A 21,173-nucleotide genomic window follows, 5' to 3' on the forward strand; every position below is an offset into this window, starting at 1 on the left:
TTAGTTTGGCTTTAGGGAAGCCTTTGGAGGGCTTTGAAAAGAGGAGAGCCATGACCTGGCGTGAGATTTAGCAGGATCCCTCCAGCAGTCTCTGGGGGAGTAGGTTGTAGGATGGCAGGGGTGGAAGCAGGGAGACCTATTAGGAGGCTCTTGCAATAAGGCAGGTGAGAGATGATGTGGGCTTGGACCAGGGTGGTGGTCATGGAAGGAGAGAAGTGTTTGGATTCTGGATGTATTTTGAAGGTAGCATCTAGATTTGTGGGAGTCAGACCTGGGGTTTGCGAGAGAGAAGTCAAGGGCAACTCCAAGGTTACCACTTGAAAGGAGCTGCCATTAGCTGGGATGATGAAGATTCATGTATTTATACATTTATTTCAATAGGAAACCATCCCTAGATTTTCATCTTTAGTAATCATTAGTAACAAACCCATGACAGAGATTACAATTGATCGTGATGGATCAGAGTGTCACGCTGTGGCTAACAACCGCTGAGCTGTTCTGCAGGGAGACATTTCTCCCTTGAGTTGGTAGCATCCCTTGGCTCTGGCTTGTGGGTCTCACGATCAGTCTTGTTATTCCACAAGCGTTATTGAGAGTGGGCTGAACTCCCAGTGGGTGTCTTTGCAGGGCTCTGCAGCTACTCTGAACACGAGCCCAGACCCTCCACCAACAGAAAGAGCCCCACACCCTGTCCAGCCTTTTCCCCTCACTCCACTGAAGACAGACAGTGGAGCCCCTTCCCCATCCGCTGTGGATAATCCCACCACCACCCTAGCCTCATCACCCCTTTCTCCAGCTCTCCCATCTTCCTTTCAACCCATGTAATTTGGGGAAATGTGGACCTGTTTGGGCTTTGGCTGAAAACATTTGATTGATCTCGCTCAAATGGGCGAGCCGGAGAATGTGTTTGTGATTCCCCCCCTTCTTTTAAATTGCAACAAAAGGCGAAATCCTGTTTTCTCCCTGAGACTGTTCCAGTGCATAAGGATGAGTTTGAAACACTGAGGCAAGCTGGCCTGGCTGGTGATTCAGCCCGGGGTGGCTGTGGGATGAAGGTGTCGCTCGCTGCCAGCCCTGCGCCCAACAGCCCAGCTTGACCAGTCCCACCCTGGGCCTCCAGCCAGAGGGAGCGCTCGTCAGAGTAGCCTGAGTCTCAAGATGTCAGGGGACCAGGGTTCTGCTTACTTCTCTGCCACTTCACGTGAAGCAGGTCACGTCCCCTCTCTGAGCTTTATAGGAAAAAGTCTTTAGATTGGCGGACCATAGTGTCCTGATCAACTTTACACTCTAAGGCTGCTTAGCAGAGCCAAAGCTCAAGAAATGTCTGGGGAAGGAGGGGAAGGAAGTAGGAAGGAAGGGAGGCAAGAAGGGAGGATTTGACACGGGGGTGAAGTCTGGCATTTCCCGGAATTCAGGACCCTCCACCTTGTGAAAGGTCCAGGGACGTTGGGCTTTGCCTGCGGGTTGGCCTTTTTCTGGGGCGTGGCCACGGCTGCAGCCCCTCCAGGCCCCACTCCGTGATGCTGCTGTTGCTCTGCCTGTGTCCCTCAGTGCCCACCATTTCTGAGGATGCCAACCTGACTTCCAACCAACAGTACCTGAGACTCTTCACCTGAGGGCTCTCTCCAGCCACCACCGAGCCCACTCCCACCAGACACACAGCAGGAGTTTAATGCCCCTGGGGAGCAGCTTTCAGTCAGGACGGATGGGAGTTGAAGGGTAAATTCTCCAGGTGCCTCAGGTGAAAGAACTCGGAGTTGTGTGTCTGCACGGGTTCCCAGGGCTCCCCAGCAGGATTCGTCTCCAGGTGTCCACATGGTAGTGGCTCCTTCCTTCCCTGTCTCCCTCCCCACTTCCCTACCAAGCACACTGGGATCACATTTCTAGGGCTGCATATGGAGTAGCGGGAATGGTCCCACTCCCAAGACAGCCAGGGGCATTTGCTTGTCAGCTGATTCTTCAGGAAAGGGCTCCGACTTACTGGGCGCAGAGCCAAGCTGACAGTACAGCTGCCCAGAACCTTCTGGGTGTCCACCGTGGCCTCGGGTCTGCACCGGAGGACAGAATAGCAGCCGGGGCGCCTAGATGCACCGAGGAGACCCACCCAAGAGGGCTGGCCATGCAGGAACACAGGGGGAAGGCAAGTGGGGGGAACAGTGCGGACAAGACGTGGAATGTAGAATCCTTTTTTTAAAAGCCTGGAAACACACTACTGCAGTCTTGCCACGTACCATGCACGTCACAAGATGCACGACCTCACTGAATCCCCATCACAGCCCAGTGATGTGGGCAATATTATGCTTTCCATTTTACAGGTTGGGGAAACCTAGGCAAAGAGAGGTGAATTCATTTGCCCAAGGCCACGTAACTAGTATCTGGCAAAGCTGGGACTAGAACCCAGGCCTCTGGGTTCAGAGACTCTAACTGATGGGGGAGGGGAATACCTGGAGGAGAGGTCAGTGCGGGTGGGGGCTCCTGAACACCAAGCAGAGAGATTGGTTTGTCCTCTGCCCCCTGGAGCTGAGGAGCTAGTTGTCTGGAAGGTGGGAAGGGAAACAGCGGGGCATTTACAGCAGGAAGCCCAGGGAAAGCCATATACCTTTTCTGTGTGCAGCGTTCTCGGGGGGACCCAGCCGCCCTTCAGTACCTGCGTTGCTTGGAGAAACTTCTATTACAAATGCCAGCATCCTGGGACTCCCTATTGGGGTACGGCGGGGTCCACAAGTGGCCCCCATAGTGCTCAGCCCTAGAGGCACAGTGTGGTTATAACCGTAGGTTCTGGAGGCAGATCGCCTGGGTTCATATTCCATCTCCACCACCTATTATTGGGATCTCCTCTTGCCTCAGTTTCTTCATTGGTAAAGTGGGGTTGATCATTGTACCAGCCTCAAATAACTGTGCTGAGGGTTATCAGAGCAAACAAAGGCCAAGCGCTTAGAACAGGGCCGGCACAGAGCTGGTGCTCCATGAACGTCCGCTGTTATTATTAGTAGTATTAGCATTTATAGCAGTGCTGTTGGTTATAATCCAACCTAGGAGTGGGTGCAGGTGGGAGAAACCAGGAGCCGGAACAAAGAGAAGAGGGGTAGACACAGGGCCTCTTAGCTGCCAGGGCCTTGCTCAGAAGCCCCCGGGGGTCCATGGGATAACATTTCATTCAGACCTGTTTTTTGGTTTTTTTTTAAAACCAGAATGAGAAATGCAGGTTCTGTGTCAGAAATCATTGCAAATTCCAAATTAGTGAGGTTTCATGGTCCGCGGAAAGGCGCTGGAGGGAAAATTGGTCGATGGGGTGTTTTTTAGCTGTCGGAGCAAGCTGGCTGATTGATTGAGTGTCTCTGTCAATAGACTGTGCAGACAGCAGCCGGGGGAGTGGATGCAGGAGAGCAGATAGGAAGAAGACAGAACACCAGTCAGCATGGGGGAGGCAGAGATGTGGTCACAGTGGAAACAGACATAGTGACACCAAAAGCTGGACTGTGTGGCCATCCTTAGTCTGGAGACCAGGGACACCCAGCTACAGTTCCTTGAGAACTCTGGGTTCCCTCGCTTGCTGTGTGTCCTTAGGTAAATCACTACACCTCTCTGAGCCTCTGTTTTTCTCATCTAAAAACAAGCCTTATAATACCCACCTCAAGGGCTTATTATGAAACTTAAATGAAATAGTGGGTTTTAAATCTGTTGAGGTGTTGGCATATAATAGGTGCTCAATAAACGTGAGGTCCCTTTACTGAAACGCAGTGTGTTGAAGTTGGTATACCCATGCTTCCACCTAGGAACTCAGAAGCTGTGTTTAGAGGTAACAACTCTCATCCTTAAATTGGGGATGAATTGGAGCCATGTGGGTCCCTACTGTGCTACCTCCAATGTGTTCAAAAAGAGGCAAAGGGATGGGAATGACTTAGACCCAGAGGAGAATCTGACTCACAGAAATCTTTGAATTGGACAGGCTTTTCAGTGGTCACGGGGGCCCAGTCCCCTGTCTTCAGGGTTCCAAGCTATTCCAGGCAGGTTGGAAGCCATGCACACCTCATGGCTGTGAAACAATGATCCATAAGACTCCTCCCCATGCAGAAATTCATTCTCTGATGGGAGCTACCAAGTCTCTTTCAATGCTAATTACAATTATAATTATAATCGTAAGACATTATGCTTAGCTTAATAACTAAATATTTCCCACAACTACCCCAATACATAAGGTATCATCCCCATTTTAAAAATGAGAAGACTGAGGCTTAAACAGATGAGGGACCTTGGTCAAGGTTATGCTGCAATATCTTGGAGCAAAGAGAGTGCAGAATTTATTCCTGTGGGGAAATGGGCAGTGGGCGGGGAGGGCAGGGTTGGTGCTCAGAGACAGCTGAGCTGAGGCTTGACGGCTGAGTGAGGTTTCTCCTGGCAGAGAAGGGAAGCGAGGGCACTGCGGGCAGAGGGCTCAGTGTCAGCAGACAGCGAAGTTGAGAGACTCTGCCCCAAAGGCTACTCGCAATGAATAATTACAATTACGATGACAGCTAACATTGATGAAGGGCTTACGCTGCACCAGGAATGGTGTTAAGCAGTGTACATGCCTCACCTCAAGGAGCTGGACACTACCATTAACCCTGTTTAGCAGAAGAGAGATGAAGTGACTCGTCCAAGATCACAGCTTGAAAACAGCAAAATCGGCTTTCAAGCTGCAGTCTACCTGATTCCAATGCTCCTTGTGGCTCCTGGTTGTTTAGGCGCTGTGGCCAACAGAGAAACCACAGAGCTGAGAAAGACCTCTGCCCATTTGGTAGGGGCTGTCTTGAGACCTCCTAGTCTGTTCCTGCCACAACCCTCCCCCGCCGCCCCAAGTTCTCTTGGAGCTCAGGGGAACCCATCAGGGTTGGTGGGAGATAATCTTGAAGCTGACTGCCTAATAAAGATGAAGTTCCCTAATAAACTCGCAATCCTGCGGTAATGGGTTTGACTTTTAAAAGGCAGGTAAAAATCCCAGCAGAGGGACAGAACTTTCCCATCAACTCCTTAATCAGAATTACTGTAGAGGAGCCATTTTCTACAGGTGGTACAGCTGGTTGCCTGGGCTGGCATTGAGAAATGGTCCCTTCTCGGTAAAGCCAGAAGACTGGTCTCTGCAGAGATCCCTCTCTCCCACAGGAAATCCTTTGTCAGAAAAGAACACTAATGGCAAAGGAGGGGCCTCTAGGACAAGACTGAAGGAGGATGAATGGGAAGGGTGTGATTTGAGAACTCTCTGATGATTGGTGCGGGAGCTTCAGAGGCAGAGTCTTCTGAGAGCTTTCTGCTGATTGGTGGAGTTGTGGTGGACCAGCCTGTCCCTTCATCCTGCCACCATCATCATGTTCAACACCCTCATCGCCACCATCCTCATCATCTTCATCAAATAACATGTTGAGCATTTGCTATGTGTCCAGAAAATGTGCTCAGCATTTTATAACCGTCTTAGGAGACACATAATATTCACATACCCATGGACATATGCCATCCTCAGATGAGAAAACTAAGGTTTGATGATACTAAGTAACTTCCTCTGGGTCAACACAGCCTGGAGGTAGCAAAGCAGAGCTTCAAACCCATGTCTGTTTGACTCCGAACAGTACAGTACTTAACTATCATTTTGCATTTAGTAGTATGGTAGAGGGAAACTTGGTCTGGGTCTGTCTTTGACGGAATTCACAAGAGATTAAGACTGAGACAGTGCTTTGGATGCATAGACTTATCGAAGAAGTGCTCTCAAGAGAAAGGGAGTGAGGAAGTAGGCTAGGGCAGTGCAGAAAGCTAAGAAAAGATGTATTTTCAGCTAGAGTCTAGCCTCAGCCTGATCCCACAGGGAACTCTGGAGTGCGGATTGTATTACCTTGCAGCAAGGGGGAAGATCATTTGTATTCCTGTGTCAGTCATTGGCTATGAGTTGCCTCACCACCCGCCAGGGGTGGACATGACCTTGGAAGGGATGCCTGTGAGGTATTTGCATCCAGCACTCACACCGAGTAAGGTCTGACCAACAGCTTTCACTAGAGCTACAGAACTGTTTGGTGGTCCCTGCTCAGCCCCTAACTCCCCGAGTGTCCTGGAGTGTAGCCCTGGCCCCCCTCTGGACCTCAGCTTCTCCTCAGTAGAGTTCCAAGGGCTGACTTAGTTCTGACAAGTTGTGGCTCCGTGATCTGGCCACACAGCCACTGCCCCAGCCTGCGATCTCTGTTTCCGTAACCCAGGAGGAGAGATGGGGCCCCTCGCGTGGTTCCAGCCGTGTAAGGCAAGGTGTCTGACAGCTTCCCCCGCTGCAGCCCTTTATCTCACTTCTCTGCTGTGTTATTTTAAAACTAACGAGCCCAGACCTCAGGAGCTCGCCGCCTGCTCACCGCCTGCCATCGAGATTTGTGACTTGTCTGCTCTGTCCTCTCTGCAGATTTTAGTGGCAGCTTACTCTCTACTTGTTAGGAATTTTCTACCAAACCTCAGTCCCAGGAAGGGGCGGTGGGGACGTGTGTGTTGGGTGTGTCTGCAAGAACACAAAGGCTTGACTGCATCACACTCTCGGATGCACCCCTTCATCATCACCCCTACCTCTGTAGTTCTAGCTGATGAAAGGGTCCAGTTGGTCATCCCAGGAAGACAGGGAGAGAGGAATTCACCCCCAGGCTGTTGTGAGAGAAAAGCTAGGACACAGCAGGGCGTGGGTAGCCACTCAGCTCGGTGGTGGGGAGCAAGGCCCCCCTGTAGCATCTCTGGGCACACTCAACGGCCTCCTGACCTCCCTGCCCTTCCCCTTCCCAGAATCCCTTGTCTTGAGCTTCTGGGGGAAAGGGAATCAGAATCAGCAGTGAGGCTGGTGAACCATGTGAACAGTCTCCCCCTGATATTTAAAGTACTGCCATGTGCCAGAAACTAAGTGCTGGGCGTGCATCATGCCATTTATCCTCACAACCTTCCTGTGAGGTGCAGACAACGTGTGATTTCACCAGAGAGGCGAACACACGTGCCCAAGGTCGTGCCCTTGGGCACAGTGAGTGCCCAGCAGGGGCAATGTGAGAAATCTAGCCACCGTGCTCGGGCAGCCCTCCCCGGATGGCGCTGCTCGGCCCCGCTCTGTGCTGCCTGTCTTGTTTCCTGCAGGCACAGGTGCCCTCTCTCAACTCAGGACTTCTCTCTTGGGTCACTTTCCCCACCACGTGAGAGTTTCTTATGTATCTGCTCCGTATCTTCCTCTGGACTTTGAGCTCCTTGAGGGAAAGACTCATGTCTGGATCATCTTGAAATGACCCTCCACCAGAAGTAAAGTGATGCTTAGCTGATGAGTGAATGAATGGCTAATGAATCAGTGAATAAATGAATAGCTAATGAAGAAATAGATGAATGAATGCATAAATAATAAATGAATCACTGCATCTAAAGGAATGAATTGGAGGAATCAGACAATTTATGAGTATATTTTCAGAGCCAGTCCACCAGGCTGGGACACTTCTATCGAGCCATTTTGTTATTCTGAAAACCTTCCCGGTACAACGCCCTCAGAGCTTACCTTCATCCTCAGTTTCCCGCCTCACTCTAGCCAGGTGCTCCCTGTTACTCCCCAGAAGGTCCGATCTGCTGGCTTTCAGCACCATCTAAGTGCTGACATCTCTCAAGGGCGTTTCCCCAGCACTAACGTCTTCTCTGAACTCCAGTCTTCTGTACGCAGCTGCCCACCTGCCATCTCCACAAGGTGGTGTCTAATTAGCATCTCAAAACTAACATGTCCAGAGCTGAGCTCTAGGGAACCCTTACAAAACACCCCTCACCTGCAGCTGTCCCCGCCCAGTCATCGGCAGCTCATCCTCCCCGCTGCTCAGACCAAAACCCTTGGAGTCACCCATGAGCAAACTCAGTTGATTCCAACTTCAATATCTGTCCAGAATCTGACCACTTCTCACCACTACAGCAGCAATAACACTGATCCCGGCCCTCATCTTTCTCTCGTGTGCGTTGTTGCAATAATCTCCTCACGGTCTTCCTGCGTTTTTCCCAGCTCCCTGGCCATCTACGCTCAGCAAGCTGCCAAAGAGATCCTTTAAAACCTAAGTCAGATTACATCGCTTTTCTGCTTAGAACCCTCCAACAGCAAGTCACCTCACTCAGAGAAAAAAAACAAGTCCTTGCAAGAGCCCACTAGACCATGATCTGAGCCCTCCTTACCCCTTGAAGTCACCCCCCTACCCTTGTCCCCTTGCTCACTCATTTCCAGTCTCAGTGCATCTAGTATGTTCCAACCTCAGTGCCTTTGCATTGGCTGTGCCCTCTGCCTATTTTGCTCTTTTTTAGGCTCACTCCCTCGTCATCTTCAAGTCTTGCTCATATGTTCCCTTCTCAGTGCAGCCTTCTCTGATCACCCCACTTAAAACCACAGCCCCTCCTGGTAGCATTCCTGGTTTCCCTTATCCTTCTCCATTTCTTCTTCATAGCCTTCATTGCCTTCGAATACTCTCCATAGTTACCACTTAATTCTGCTTATTTTCTGCTCTCCTCCTCCCTCTGCCTATCCCAGGAGAATGCAAACTCCACCAGGCAGAGATTTTTTTTTTTTCTGTCTTATTCTCTGCTGTGTCTCCAGTGCCTAGAATATGCCCCACACATAGTAGGTGCTCAGTAAATATTTGTTGAATCAGTGGCTGAATGAAGAATACGTGAACAATCCCTGACAGCACCTCTTGGGACCACTTTTTACTCTCTCAGCTTGAACCAAGGCTCCTCCTGCTCTGGGCTGAAGGTTTCCTATTAGGCTGAGGGCTTCTGCCCTCTTCCCAGCAGATCACTTGCTTGGTGCCTCCTCCAGCAGTGGCTGTAATGATGCCCAAAAGGGATTCACCTAGCACAGTCCCTCCCAAGGCAAGAAAATCTAATCAGCAATTCACCATCCCTGGAGAAATCCAAACCCTGTCTGCAATTCCAGCTGAGAGAAAGGGCTCGATGGTGCCCTGGGCTGGAGGGAGAGGTGTTTGTCTTGCCCATGGTGACACAGCTGGGTAGAATCAGGGCTTGAACCCAGGTCAGCAGAACTGCAGGACCTCTGCACTTTCCCAGCATCACCTAATTACCCTGCACAATGTGTTCAAGTGGGAAACCACAACATTTTGGAATTCAGTCAGCTCGCAAGTTAGGGGCAGCTTGCATTTCAGACAGTCCCAAGAATCTGATTCGGTCCCCTTCTCAGCACTTTGAACCCTCACTTGGCATATAGGCAATTGACAGGCCAGTCTGTGAAGGGAGAAATGACTCGGTGGACTGGGGGTGGGTTGGAGGGCAGCAGGGGGGGTGTTCTGTGATGAAAGTTCAAATCCCAGGCAGTTTGAGGGCCTGACCTGCCTGGCTGAGCTGGGGAAGAAGTGCTGAGCTGATTTTTCTGCATATGGTTCTTTTGTCTTTTGTTCTGAACTTGGGAACTGGACAAGTTTTGATATCTGAGAGCGTTTATCACACCCACATGCACGTGTTCACACACTCACACGCTCTCAGCCCTGAGAACTGAACTAAACCATTCTCACCAGTTGCCTGGGGACAGAGGGTGCTAGAGGGCTGGGCTTGGACTCAGGATTGAGTCCAAATCCTTTGTAAAATCTACATCCTGGCTACTCAAAGTGTGGTCCATAACGCAATAGCATCACCTGGGAATGGGTTAGAAATGCAGAAGCTCAGGCCCTAACCCAAACCTACTGAATCAGCATCTGCAGTCTAGCAAGATCCCCAGGTGAGTCACATGCACGTGAAGGTGTGCAAAGCACCTGTCCGTGGAGCCCTGAAGAACCTGGCCCTGTCTGCCTCCTTATTCTCAGCTCCTGTTTTTTCTGCTCCACAACATTCCCTGCAGCATTATTTACAATAGCCAAGACATGGAAACAACCTAAGTGTCCATCGATGGATGAATGGGTAAAGACGATGTGATAGATACCATATACATATATCTCATAGGTAGATAGATAGATTGATAGATTGATAGATAGATTGATAGATAAAATGGAATCCAGCCATGAAAAAGAAGGAAACCCTGCCATTTGCAACATCATGGATGGACCTTGAGGGCACTATGCTAAGTGAAATAAGCCAGTCTCATCCTCCACCCCAACTACCTCTTCCAACTTACTGCTTCCTCTGCAGTTACATGAAGTCCATTGCTGTGTCTCGGTGCCCGGCCTTTGCACATGACCAATTTCCATACATCTTTTAAGAAACTTTCCACAGCCATCTGCCCATGTTCCCCAGGCTGGATCAGGTGCTCTCCCTGTGGTTCCATGGTGCTCTGAGCATCTCTGCATCAGAGTACTTACTATACCACATTGGAGCCCCCAGCTGAGGAAGCAGTGTTCCTCTTCCAGGCTGGAGATTCCTTGAGGACACAGATAAGTCTTAGTTATTTTGGGTCCTTGAAATCTGATACCAAGTAGGTGTTCAGTAAACACCTGTTGAATAAATGAATGAAATAATGAGGGAAACGCCAGCCTCACAAAACTTGTTTTCTTTCATATTCAGTTCCTACCAAGCTGAGCACCGTGGCCCCTGCATCCAGATGATGTCTCCCGCGGCGGCTCTCTGGAAGCCCCAGTCTTCCCCCAAGCTCCTACGCTTTCTCCAACTGTGACAAAGCTCAAAGAGTCACGGCTCCTGTAGAGTATCCCCAACCAGGCTTAATTAACCTTGAAAAGGACTTGGTACCAAGACCTCAAGCCAGGATAGTCACAGGACCTAGACTGAAGTCCCAGAAGCCAAGGCACAAATTAGCCAGTTCCATGTTGCCCAAGGGCTGGCTCAGCCCCATGATAAGCCTTGGGTTCTCTGGTGGGCCTGTGAGCTGAGAGTCATTCTCTACTGAAACGGGGAGACAGTGTCTGGCTAATTGTAGGGACAAGGGCGGGTCATTCACAGCCCTGGATGCATGCGTAGAACAAGAACCTGGGCATGAGCCTTGGATGAGAAGCAAGTTCCTTTGCCTCCCCAGGCCTCAGGGTCTTCATCTGAGTAATGGGGATAAGTTCACCTGAGTGCCCTACTGGGGAGCCTTGTCAGTGTCTGTCGAGACACTGGATTTGCAAGTGTTCTACACCTAGGAGAGGCTATTAATGGGGTGGGGAAAGTAAGTGTCAGGGATGTCCTGAATCTAACAGCCAACTGCCATTTCTATTTGTGGAATATAAGATTCAGGCCAGACCTTGAGATACAGCCCCTTCTCCAGACCCCACGAGGCACGTCCCTGTCTTGTAGGGAAGCTACTAAAACTCACCCTATGCCCCCACTTATTTCCTTATATCAGTATTTCAAGTGTCTTCCAGATCACTCTCCTTTTCCTCAGCCGATTCTCATAAACGAGCAGGGCAGCTTGAGCCCTTGCCACTTACAGTCCGGGTCTTAGTTTCTCCATCTGTATGGTGGGGATGGCCATGCCTGCTCCTGGGCTTCTTTGGAAGCTTGAATGAGACGACACATGTGAAGGGCTTAGCCTGGTGTCTGGCACGGAGTAGATGCTTAATAAATGCCAGCTGTTGTTTTGATTAAAGACTGGGGATCAAAAGGCTACAGTTCCAGCCAAAGCTCTGACGTGAGTTGCCGTGTGGCAAGTCTCCTTGCTTCTTGGGACTTCAGTTTCCTCATTCTGCACAGAGGTGGGCAGGGGCCGGGGTCCTCACTCCCCTTCAACATGGTTTGTCTCTGATTCTCCAAAAGATGTTTAACTCAAACTAGCGCTCAAGGCACCCAACCGGGATGAGCCAGCTCTTTGGTGGAGTCGGGAGCTTTGATGGGCAAGGCAGGGAAGCAGCTAAGGAGCCAGGCATCTTGGAGAGTTTTGCAGGTAGTTCAGCCCTCTTATCGGAGGCTGGGAATCTGCTGGTTGCCATGACTACGGAGAGCAGCATCTAAGCTCCGGGTCGCTGATTAGGAGGAACCCAGCGAGCGGGAGGCCTTGAGGAATTCAGCACTCCTGGCTGCCTCCCTCCTTCTGTGGAGTGGAGTGCGCCGGCCCTTGACTTCACTGTTTTAGCTGTCCCCTGAAGAGCTTGCCTTCTTTTAAGTATTTTTTTTTAATGCAACATCAAAAGGCTGTGTGGCAAAAATGAGGCAGCTGCCAGTAACTCCTCAGCAAGGATGGAACACAGAATTTTTCTTGAAGCCCTGCAAGGATGCAAAGCTGGAGGCAAGGAAGGAAGATGGGTGGGGCTGTGGGGGTGGGGGTGCCTTGGCTGAGGTCTGAGTCCGCTGAAGTGCTGTGTGGCCTCAGAGTGGCCCTTCTCCCTGGACCTCTGCTTCTTTATATGTGAGGAGAGGTTGCATTTGATCTGTGGTTCTCACGTGGGATGGGTCTTCAGAATTGATTTGTAAATTCATTCATTCAACAAATGTTTCTTGAGCAAGAAGGCATACTATCTATGCCAGGCACTAGATCCTTGGGGATTCAGTGGTGAGACAAGAGACTAGTTGCCACTCTCAGGAAGCTCACATTCTAGTCCAGAAGACAAATGGTTAGCAAATAAACATGTAAAATGGTCCTTTCACATAGCAACAAGTATTATAAAGGAGGGAAGGCACAGCAGGCCACTGTGATGGCGGCTGGTGACTAGAGGAGCGCAATTACATAAGGGGGTCAGGGAGGGCTTCTCTGAGGAGGTGACATTTGCGTGAAAGGCAGGAGCTGGCTGTGCAGATAGCTGGAGGAACAGCATGCCCGGTGGAGGGAATAGAAAGAGCAAAGGCCCTGAGTTAGGGCCCTGTTCCATTTGAGGAACAGCAAGAAGGCCGTGTAGCCAGGGCAGAGTAAGGGGCCAAGAGAGGGGTAGGAGATGGGATCTAGAGTGAGACAGAGGCCAGACCATTCAGAGCCTTTTAACCCCAATAATCAGTTTGGATTTATTCTTGACCCAATAGAAGATGGAATTACCTGGGATCTTTCTTTAAAAGATGCAGGTCCCCGCATCGCATCCTCAGAGACTCTGATTTATTATGGCTGGGATGGGACCTAGGAATCTGTATTTTTAAAAAGTTCCTTGGGGGCCTCTGATACGGTACCAGGTTTAGCAAAGCCTGCACTACCTGCTCCCCAAGTCTCTTTCAGTTTTAAAAGAGCTAAGAAGCAAAGTGTTAGAACACATTGAAAAAAACTTAAATGTTATATTAGAGGAAGGATTCCTTTCTTCTTTCACCACTCCTCTGTCAGCCTATAATTCTATTTTTGTTTGTGTTATAATCCCAGGTGAGGTACCCAACACCAGGAAGGGGAAGCCACTGATATTGGAGAAAAAAATAAAAAAAAGAACTACTACGTCAGGGAGTGTCAAGTTATAAACTGCAGCAACTCCATTATACCATCCTCATCAAACCACTGTCAGGATTTCCCCGTGCCTGATTCTCCACCCTGCTGTTGGCAGTGATGGATGAGGCATTGTCCCTGCCCTAAGCCTTGTCCCCTCAGCACCCAGCAGTAGCATCACCCGCTTTCCCTACACTGGAGATAACCCACGCCTCTATTAGCACAAGTCACTGAGACTTTCCGCCCAATGCCAGCACCATTTGTCATGTATTTATTCACTGACAGACTCTTCACATCAACTCTTCCTGTCTAGTGCAAGGTTGTCCCAGACACATATTTGTGTCTTGGTTTCCTGTAATGCCCCAGAAAGTCCAGAATTCCATTCTTGTGTGTGTGTCCAACTCAAGATTCTGTTGGGCAAGACGCATCCACTGATAAGCTCACTGATCACTTTTCTAAGGGAAATATGGGGAATAATAGAAAAGGCATTGATTGAGCCATCTGAGTCGATGGAGGCCTTGGCTGGGTTATCTCCACCAACTGTTAACATGAAGGGATCAGGTCAAAGCATCTCAAAAGCCCTTCCTAACTTTTTGAAATAGATAAATGCTCTCTTTAGCCAATGCCTTTGATGTTTCATTTATTCATTGAACACATGTTGCTGAGTGTTTATCAAGCAGCAGGTGCTGGGACAGTAAGACATGGTCCTACTCTCAGGGAGGTCTTAGTCTTATGTGAGAGAAGACAGTGAAATGGCAACGACAACACGTATTATTGAGAGCTGCAATAATTGTAGCAAAAGGACTACCTTATCCTCGAAAAGGGGTTAGATCTACCCCAATGCCTGCTCCCTGCAGCACCATCTCCACCTCATCTGTGGTGACTCCATCCTTCCAGTTCCTCAGGCTCAAGGCATTGGAGTCCTCCTTGACCCCTCCCCTTCCCCTGCTCTTACTTCCCACCAGCAAAGGATGCACGTTCTGCTTTCAGAATATAGCAGAATCTGATCACGTCTCATCACTTCCATTGTTGCCACCCTGCTCTGAGCCTGGTCTATTGCAATAGTCTCTCTCTCTGTCTCTGTCCTTCCCTCCCTTCCTTCAAGTGTCCTAAGCCAGTGGAGTGAACCTTATGAAATGTAAGCCAGGCCACATCACCCATCTCAGCCACATGGGACCCAAAGATCTTCCATGACTACGAAAACCTCATCTCTGATCTCTCCTCTTAACCCTCTAACCCCTGCCTGCTGTTCCTTATGTGTGCCAAGTGTCTTTGAACTTGCTATTCCTTCTGCCTAGAATATGCTTCCCACTTCTTGCAGATACCTGTGTAGAAGTTGTGTATTACTGAGCAACAAAATACTCCAAATCTTAGTGGCTTAAAACAACAATAAACAGTTATATTTTGCAGTTTCTGTGAGTCAGGAGTTTGGCTTTGTGACTGGCTCACCACCTCTCATGAGACTGTGGTCAGACGTCAGCCACGGCTGCTGTCTCATCTGAAGGCTTGACTGGGGCCGGAGCACCCACTTCCAAGGTGGCCCTGTCACATGGCTGGTAGCACTGGCTGTTGGCAGGAGGCCTCAGTTCTTTGTCACATGGGTGTCTCCACAGGGCTGCTTGAGTGTCCTTGCAACATGGAGAACAGCTTCCCTCAGAATGGTCAATCCAAGAGAAAGAGGCAGAAGTTGCCTTTGTGACCTAGTCTTGAAACCAAGGTCACACATTATCACTTTTACTAGATTCTGTTCATTGAAAGTGAGTCACTAGCCCAACCAGTATTCATGGGGAGGGAAATTAAGCTCCAGCTTTTTTTTCCTCTTTTTAAAATTTATTTATTTTTTATTGAAGTATAGTTGACTTACAATATTATGTTAGTTTCAGGTGTACAGCAAAGTGATTCTGTTATGTGTGTATACATATATAGATATTCTTTTTCAGATTCTTTTCCCAAATAGGTTATTACAAAATATTGAGTATATTTCACCGAGCTATACAGTAGGTCCTTGCTATTTATATATTTTCTATATAATAGTGTGTATCTATTAATCCCAAACTCCTAATTTATCCTTCCCCCTACTTTCCCCTTTCGTAACCATACGTTTGTTTTCTTTTTTTATAAATTTGTTTATTTATTTATTTAATTTATTGGCTGCATTGGGTCTTCATTGCTGCACGAGGGCTTTCTCTAGTTGTGGCAAACCAGGGGGCTATTCTTCATTGTGGTGTGAGGGCTTCTCATTGTGGTGGCTTCTCTTGTTGTGGAGCACAGGCTCTAGGCTCTTGGACTTCAGTAGATGCAGCACGTGGGCTCAGTAGCTGTGGCTCATGGGCTCTAGAGCACACGCTATGTAGTTGTGGCTCACAGGCTTAGTTGCTCCTCGGCATGTGGGATCTTCCTGGACCAGGGATGGAACCTGTGTCCCCTGCATTGGCAGGCAGATTCTTAACCACTGCACCACCAGGGAAGTCCCCATAAGTTTGTTTTCTAGTCTGTGGGTCTATTTCTGTTTTGTAAATATGTTTATTTGTATCATTTTTTTAGATTCCACATATAGGTGATATCATATGATATTTCTCTTTCTCCATCTGACTTACTTCACTTAGTATGATCATCTCTGTGTCCATCCATGTTACTGCAAATGGCATTATTTCATTCTTTTTTATGGCTGAATAGTATTCCATTGTATATATGTACCACATCCTCTAGGCTCCAGCTTTTGATGGTATGAGTGTCAAAGAATTTGTGAACACATTTTGAAACCAACACAAACTGCAAGATTAGTCCCTGATCCTTCAAGTCTCCACTCTCGTTATTTCCTAAGAAAGGCCTTTCCTGATTACTCTATACAAAATAACCCTCACCCCCCATTTCCTAGCCCCATTACACTGATTTATCCTCTCCATAACTTATTACCAACAAATAAGCCATATTATTACTTGCTTGTATGTTTATTACCTACTTTTCTATCTATAATCTAAACTCCATTATCTTGGGGAAGACCTGTGTCTTGTTCACTGCATCCCCACACTTAGAACTGGCCTGGATACACTGCAGGCACTCAGGGAAGCAGAGTTAAAGAATTACAGGTCAGCCTAGGCTAGGACAAGTGTGGGAAGAGGCAAACCTTGCTGCAGACTGGGCAGAAATTGTAGGCTTTGAGTTATCTAAAAAGAGCCAGGATGGCATTCCACACGGATAGACCAGCGGGAACACAGGCATGGAAATGGAAGCCTCATCATGGGAGAAACAGTACAGGGAGGGGCAGGGAAAACTGTAGTTCTGGAAGCATGAAGTTGTCAATGAGGAAGCCTGGGCAGACCTGACGAGAATCTCCACCCCTCCTGGGCTTGTAGTATCTCCCAGCTCTGCTTCTAAAGATGCACCGATAAGCAGCTGACAGAGATGGATGTGCTTTGCTGCCCTTTCTTCGATATTGACCAGGCTTGGCCTGTGCTCCTGGCAGCCCTGAGGAGCAGGGAGCTTATCAGATGCATTTATCCTGAGTCATTAAACCAACCTTGAGGCACTGGCTGCAGGAGCTCGGTGCAGGACAAATGCTAATGCCTTTGATCAACGCTTGACCTGGGATTTGCAGGCGGGGATGCTTGCTGGATAGTGCCTGATCCACCTGTGGCTCTCAGACCCCTGACTCTTCCTGGTTAGGAGCCAGGAGATTTGAGTGACAGCCTCTCCAAAGACTGAGTAACTAGGCAAATCCCCTTCCCTCCCTGGGACTCAGGAAAGGAGGTGGGATTCAGGTGACTTCCCTGTGTTGTTTGGACCTCATCTCAGAGGCAGAGGAGAGAACTTCAGGCCTTCATGGGAACTGCCATCCCAAGTAGGTGAACTCACACCTGCTAAGGACACCAGATGGGAGGTTTGGTTCGCAGAGAAGTAAGGGGAGAGGGAAGTGATATTTCTTAGGCCTTCCTGTTTGCTCATATTATCTCATTGTATCTTCACAACAACTCAACAATATATGGACTGATATTATTCTCTATTTTATAGTTGAGGAAACTGCAGTTCAGAGAGGTGAAGGGACTGATCCCAGGACCCATAGTTACTAAATGGTGAAGATAGTGTTTGAATAAAGGTATCTCTGTACCATACATAGATAAGACAGAAAAATGGGATAGAAATGGCAAAGGAGAGTTTGAACTAATCCTGTCCTGCTTTGGCCTCCAATTAACTCTTCCCATTCTGAGGGTTGTCTTTTCGTCTTGCTTATAGTTTCCTTTGCTGTGCAGAAGCTTTGAAGTTTCATTAGGTCCCACTTATTTATTTTTGTTTTTATTTCCATTATTCTAGGGGGTGGATCAAAAAAGATCTTGCTGTGATTTACGTCGAAGAGTGTTCTTCCTATGTTTTCCTCTAGGAGTTTTATAGTGTCTGGCCTTACATTTAGGTCTTTTATCCATTTTGAGTTTCTTTTTGTGTATGGTGTTAGGAAGTGTTCTAATTTCATTCTTTTCCATGTAGCTGTCCAGTTTTCCCAGCACCACTTATTGAAGAGGCTGCCTTTTCTCCATTGTATATCCTTGCCTCCTTTGTCATAGATTAGATGACTGTAGTTTATCTCTGGGCTTTCTATCCTATTCCATTGATCTATATTTCTGTTCTTGTGCCAGTACCATACTGTCTTGATCACTGTAGCCTTATAGTATAGCCTGAAGTTGGGAATCCTGATTCCACCAACTCCGTCTTTCCTTCTCAAGATTGCTTTGGCTATTTGGGGTCTTTTGCGTTTCCATACAAATCATAAAATTTCTTGTTCTAGTTTTGTGAAAAATGCCATTGGTAATTTGATCTGGATTGCATTGAATCTGTATATTGCTTTCGGTAATATAGTTATTTTCACACTGTTGATTCTTCCAACCCAAGAACATGGTATGTCCCTCCATCTGTTTGTGTCTTCTTTGATTTCTTTCATTAGTGTCTTATAGTTTTCTGAGTACAGGTCTTTTACCTCCTTGGTTAGGTTTATTCCTAGGTATTTTATTCTTTTTGTTGCAATGGTGAATGGGATTGTTTCCTTAATTTCTCTTTCTGATCTTTCATTGTTAGTGTATAGAAATGCAAGAGATTTCTGTGTGTTCATTTTGTGTCCTGCAACTTTACCAAATTCATTGATTAGCTCGAGTAGTTTTCTGGTGACATCTTTAGGATTTTCTATGTATAGTATCATGTCATCTGCAAACAGTGACAGTTTTACTTCTTCTTTTCCAATTTGGATTCCTTTGATTTCTTTTTCTTCTCTAATTGCTGTGGCAAGGACTTCCAAAACAATGTTGAATAGTAGTGGCGAGAGTGGACATCCTTGTCTTGTTCCTGATCTTAGAGGGAATGCTTGCAGTTTTTCACCATTGAGAATGATGTTTGCTGTGGGTTTGTCATATATGGCCTTTATTATGTTGAGGTAGGTTCCCTCGATGCCCACCTTCTGGAGAGTTTTTATCATAAATGGGTGTTGAATTTTGTCAAAAGATTTTTCTGCATCTATTGAGATGATCATGTGGTTTTTATCCTTCAGTTTGTTAACATAGTGTATCACATTGATTAATGTGCGTATACTGAAGAATCCTTGCATTCCAGAGATAAACCCCACTTGATCATGGTGTATGATCCTTTTAATGTGTTGTTGGATTCTGGCCTCCAATTAACTCTTGAGGAAGGAAGTAAAAGGCTGGTTCCCAGCCTTTCCCTGTGAGTCAGTCAGGATAGGCTAGGCTATGCTTCAATAACAAATAAATCCCTAAATTTCAGTGGCTTAACCTAAGTGAGGCTTATTTCTATCATGCGAAGTCTGATGTGGTCCAGGCATCTCTCCTCCATCAAGTAGCTTCACCATTTGGAATGTGTGGTCTCCAGAGTCACTGTGACAGAGGGAGAGAGAGCTGGAGATGGCACACAGATCTTACTGCCTCAAACTGGAAACAATATATATCACTCCCACTCAGAGACCATTGACCCTAAAGATATCATGGCCCCAGCTTAACTCCAAAGGAAGTTGGAAATACTATAACATCTGCGAATGTTCGATGAACATTAAGAATCTCTGTCATATCCTAACACTTTTGCCTCCTTATTTCTTCTATAGGGCAGAACCCCAGAGCAGCCCCATGGTCCCAGCTCAGGATGGACCCTCGGAAAAACTGAGCCAGCATCTGGCCACTGAGGTCTTGGGCACCAACAGCTGGGAGAGAGGCAAAGCCTGCCGGGAGCCCAGTCCTGCCAGAGCACGCAGGTGAGACCCTGTCCTCACTCCCCTCTTCAGTCCAGCATGGAAGTTCAAGTTGAGGATGGAGAAATGAAGTTTGTCTCTCTGACCACTATTCCCCTCTCTCTTTTGAGATCCTTAAATCAGATTAAAACCCATCTGAAAATTAGATGAAAGCTACGAGTGCCAAAAATACTCCCCAAATTCTGTGTACCATTTCAGAGGACTCATAGGCCCCCAAGGCTTATGAACAGGAGTCTCTAGTTAACAACCTGAATTTTGAGGAAGCAGCTTGGGAAGCCAGCCTGGCTTTCACAGATGAAATCTGCTCCCCAACCCAGGCTGCCCTCTCAGCTACAGGCTTTAGTTAGTTAGACTGTGATTTCAATGAGAGAGAAACAGTTAAGTCCTATCAGCTTGAAGAAGTGAAGTTTAACATCAGTTCTGGAGGATAATCCCCAGGAAACGGGGGTGGGGGGGGTGGGGGGGTGGGGGGTTGGTAAAAATTGTTTCCATGAGAGGTTGAAGGAGATGGAAAGAGGGAAAGAGAAAGGGAGGGGAAGGGAATTTCCATACTTTCAAAACATTGACTCCTAGACGGCCAAAGTGGACTCAGGGTGTTTTAGGGACTTGCGTTCAAATCTGGACACCACCACTTACTAACCGAGTGACCTTGGGCAACTTTGTTTTCTTCTGTGAGCCTCAGTTTTCACAACTATAAAATGAGGATATTGAGATCTAATTCTCAAAATCGAGTGAGGATTAAATCAGATCAGGTGTGTACAGATCCTGACAGTGAGCCTGGAATATAAGAGGTCCTTAAAATGTTAAGTGGAGTCTCATGGAGCCGGAAGAGACAGTTCTGGACACGATAATCTAAAAATGATGCTGTGTCGTCCATTTGACTGTGGGGTGTCCAGGCCCCTTGCTCCCTTCCCCCTGTCTGTGACCTGCTCTCAGACATGAGTAAAAACCACCATATCGGTGATAATCCTATTACTAGTGACAATCAAAATCATAATAGTTATAATAATAGATGCTACATTTACTGTGAACTTGCTCTGTGCCGGTCCAGGGCACATCGCGTGAGTGAGCCCCCTCATTCCTTGCAACGAATTTAGGACACAGGTCTCATGCTTTATACCCATCTTACAGATGATGAAAATGATACTCAGAGAGGCCGCCCAGCTAGGAGGTGATAGATCAGGAGTTCAAACCCAAGTGTGTCTGTTTCTGGAGCCAGCGTTATTTACGCCTGCATACTTCCCCTCTGCGTATCTGACCGCTGTGTACTGAACCACTGTATATGCGACCACTGTATACTTAACTGCTACATGTTTAACTGCTGCTTATGTCACTGAGGTGCACGTAACCATGATTCTGGCCCTTACTGCCCCCACCGTGTGTGAGGGCATGCCTGGAAGACTGGAAAATAAAGAGATAGAGGAAAGGCATTTGGGAATTAGGGGGTTGATTAATCCGCTCACGGACATCAAATCCATCCAGATTCAAGGGCTTTTTTTGTTTTTCTAACAGTAGGTTTGTTTGGGTTTTTTTTGAGGCATAGTTAATTTACAATGTTGCGTTAGTTTCGAGTGTATGGCAACAAGATATTGAGGATAGCTTCCTGTGCTATACAGTAGGTCCTTGGTGTTTACCAATTTTATATATAGTATG

General features: G+C 47.7%; 1 protein-coding gene across 1 annotated transcript in view; it reads left to right on the top strand.

Moving 5' to 3' along the window:
- The window catches only part of SRRM4 (serine/arginine repetitive matrix 4), a 145,378-nt gene that overhangs the window by 85,702 nt on the left and 38,503 nt on the right, over window positions 1–21,173 (top strand). The window contains exon 2 of the mRNA XM_057746815.1: window positions 19,377–19,523. Within this exon, the coding sequence (XP_057602798.1) occupies window positions 19,377–19,523 (147 nt within the window). The remainder of the gene's footprint in view (window positions 1–19,376; window positions 19,524–21,173) is intronic.

This window comes from Hippopotamus amphibius, chromosome 8 (assembly GCF_030028045.1).
Source record: "Hippopotamus amphibius kiboko isolate mHipAmp2 chromosome 8, mHipAmp2.hap2, whole genome shotgun sequence".
Classification (NCBI taxonomy): domain Eukaryota; kingdom Metazoa; phylum Chordata; class Mammalia; order Artiodactyla; family Hippopotamidae; genus Hippopotamus; species Hippopotamus amphibius.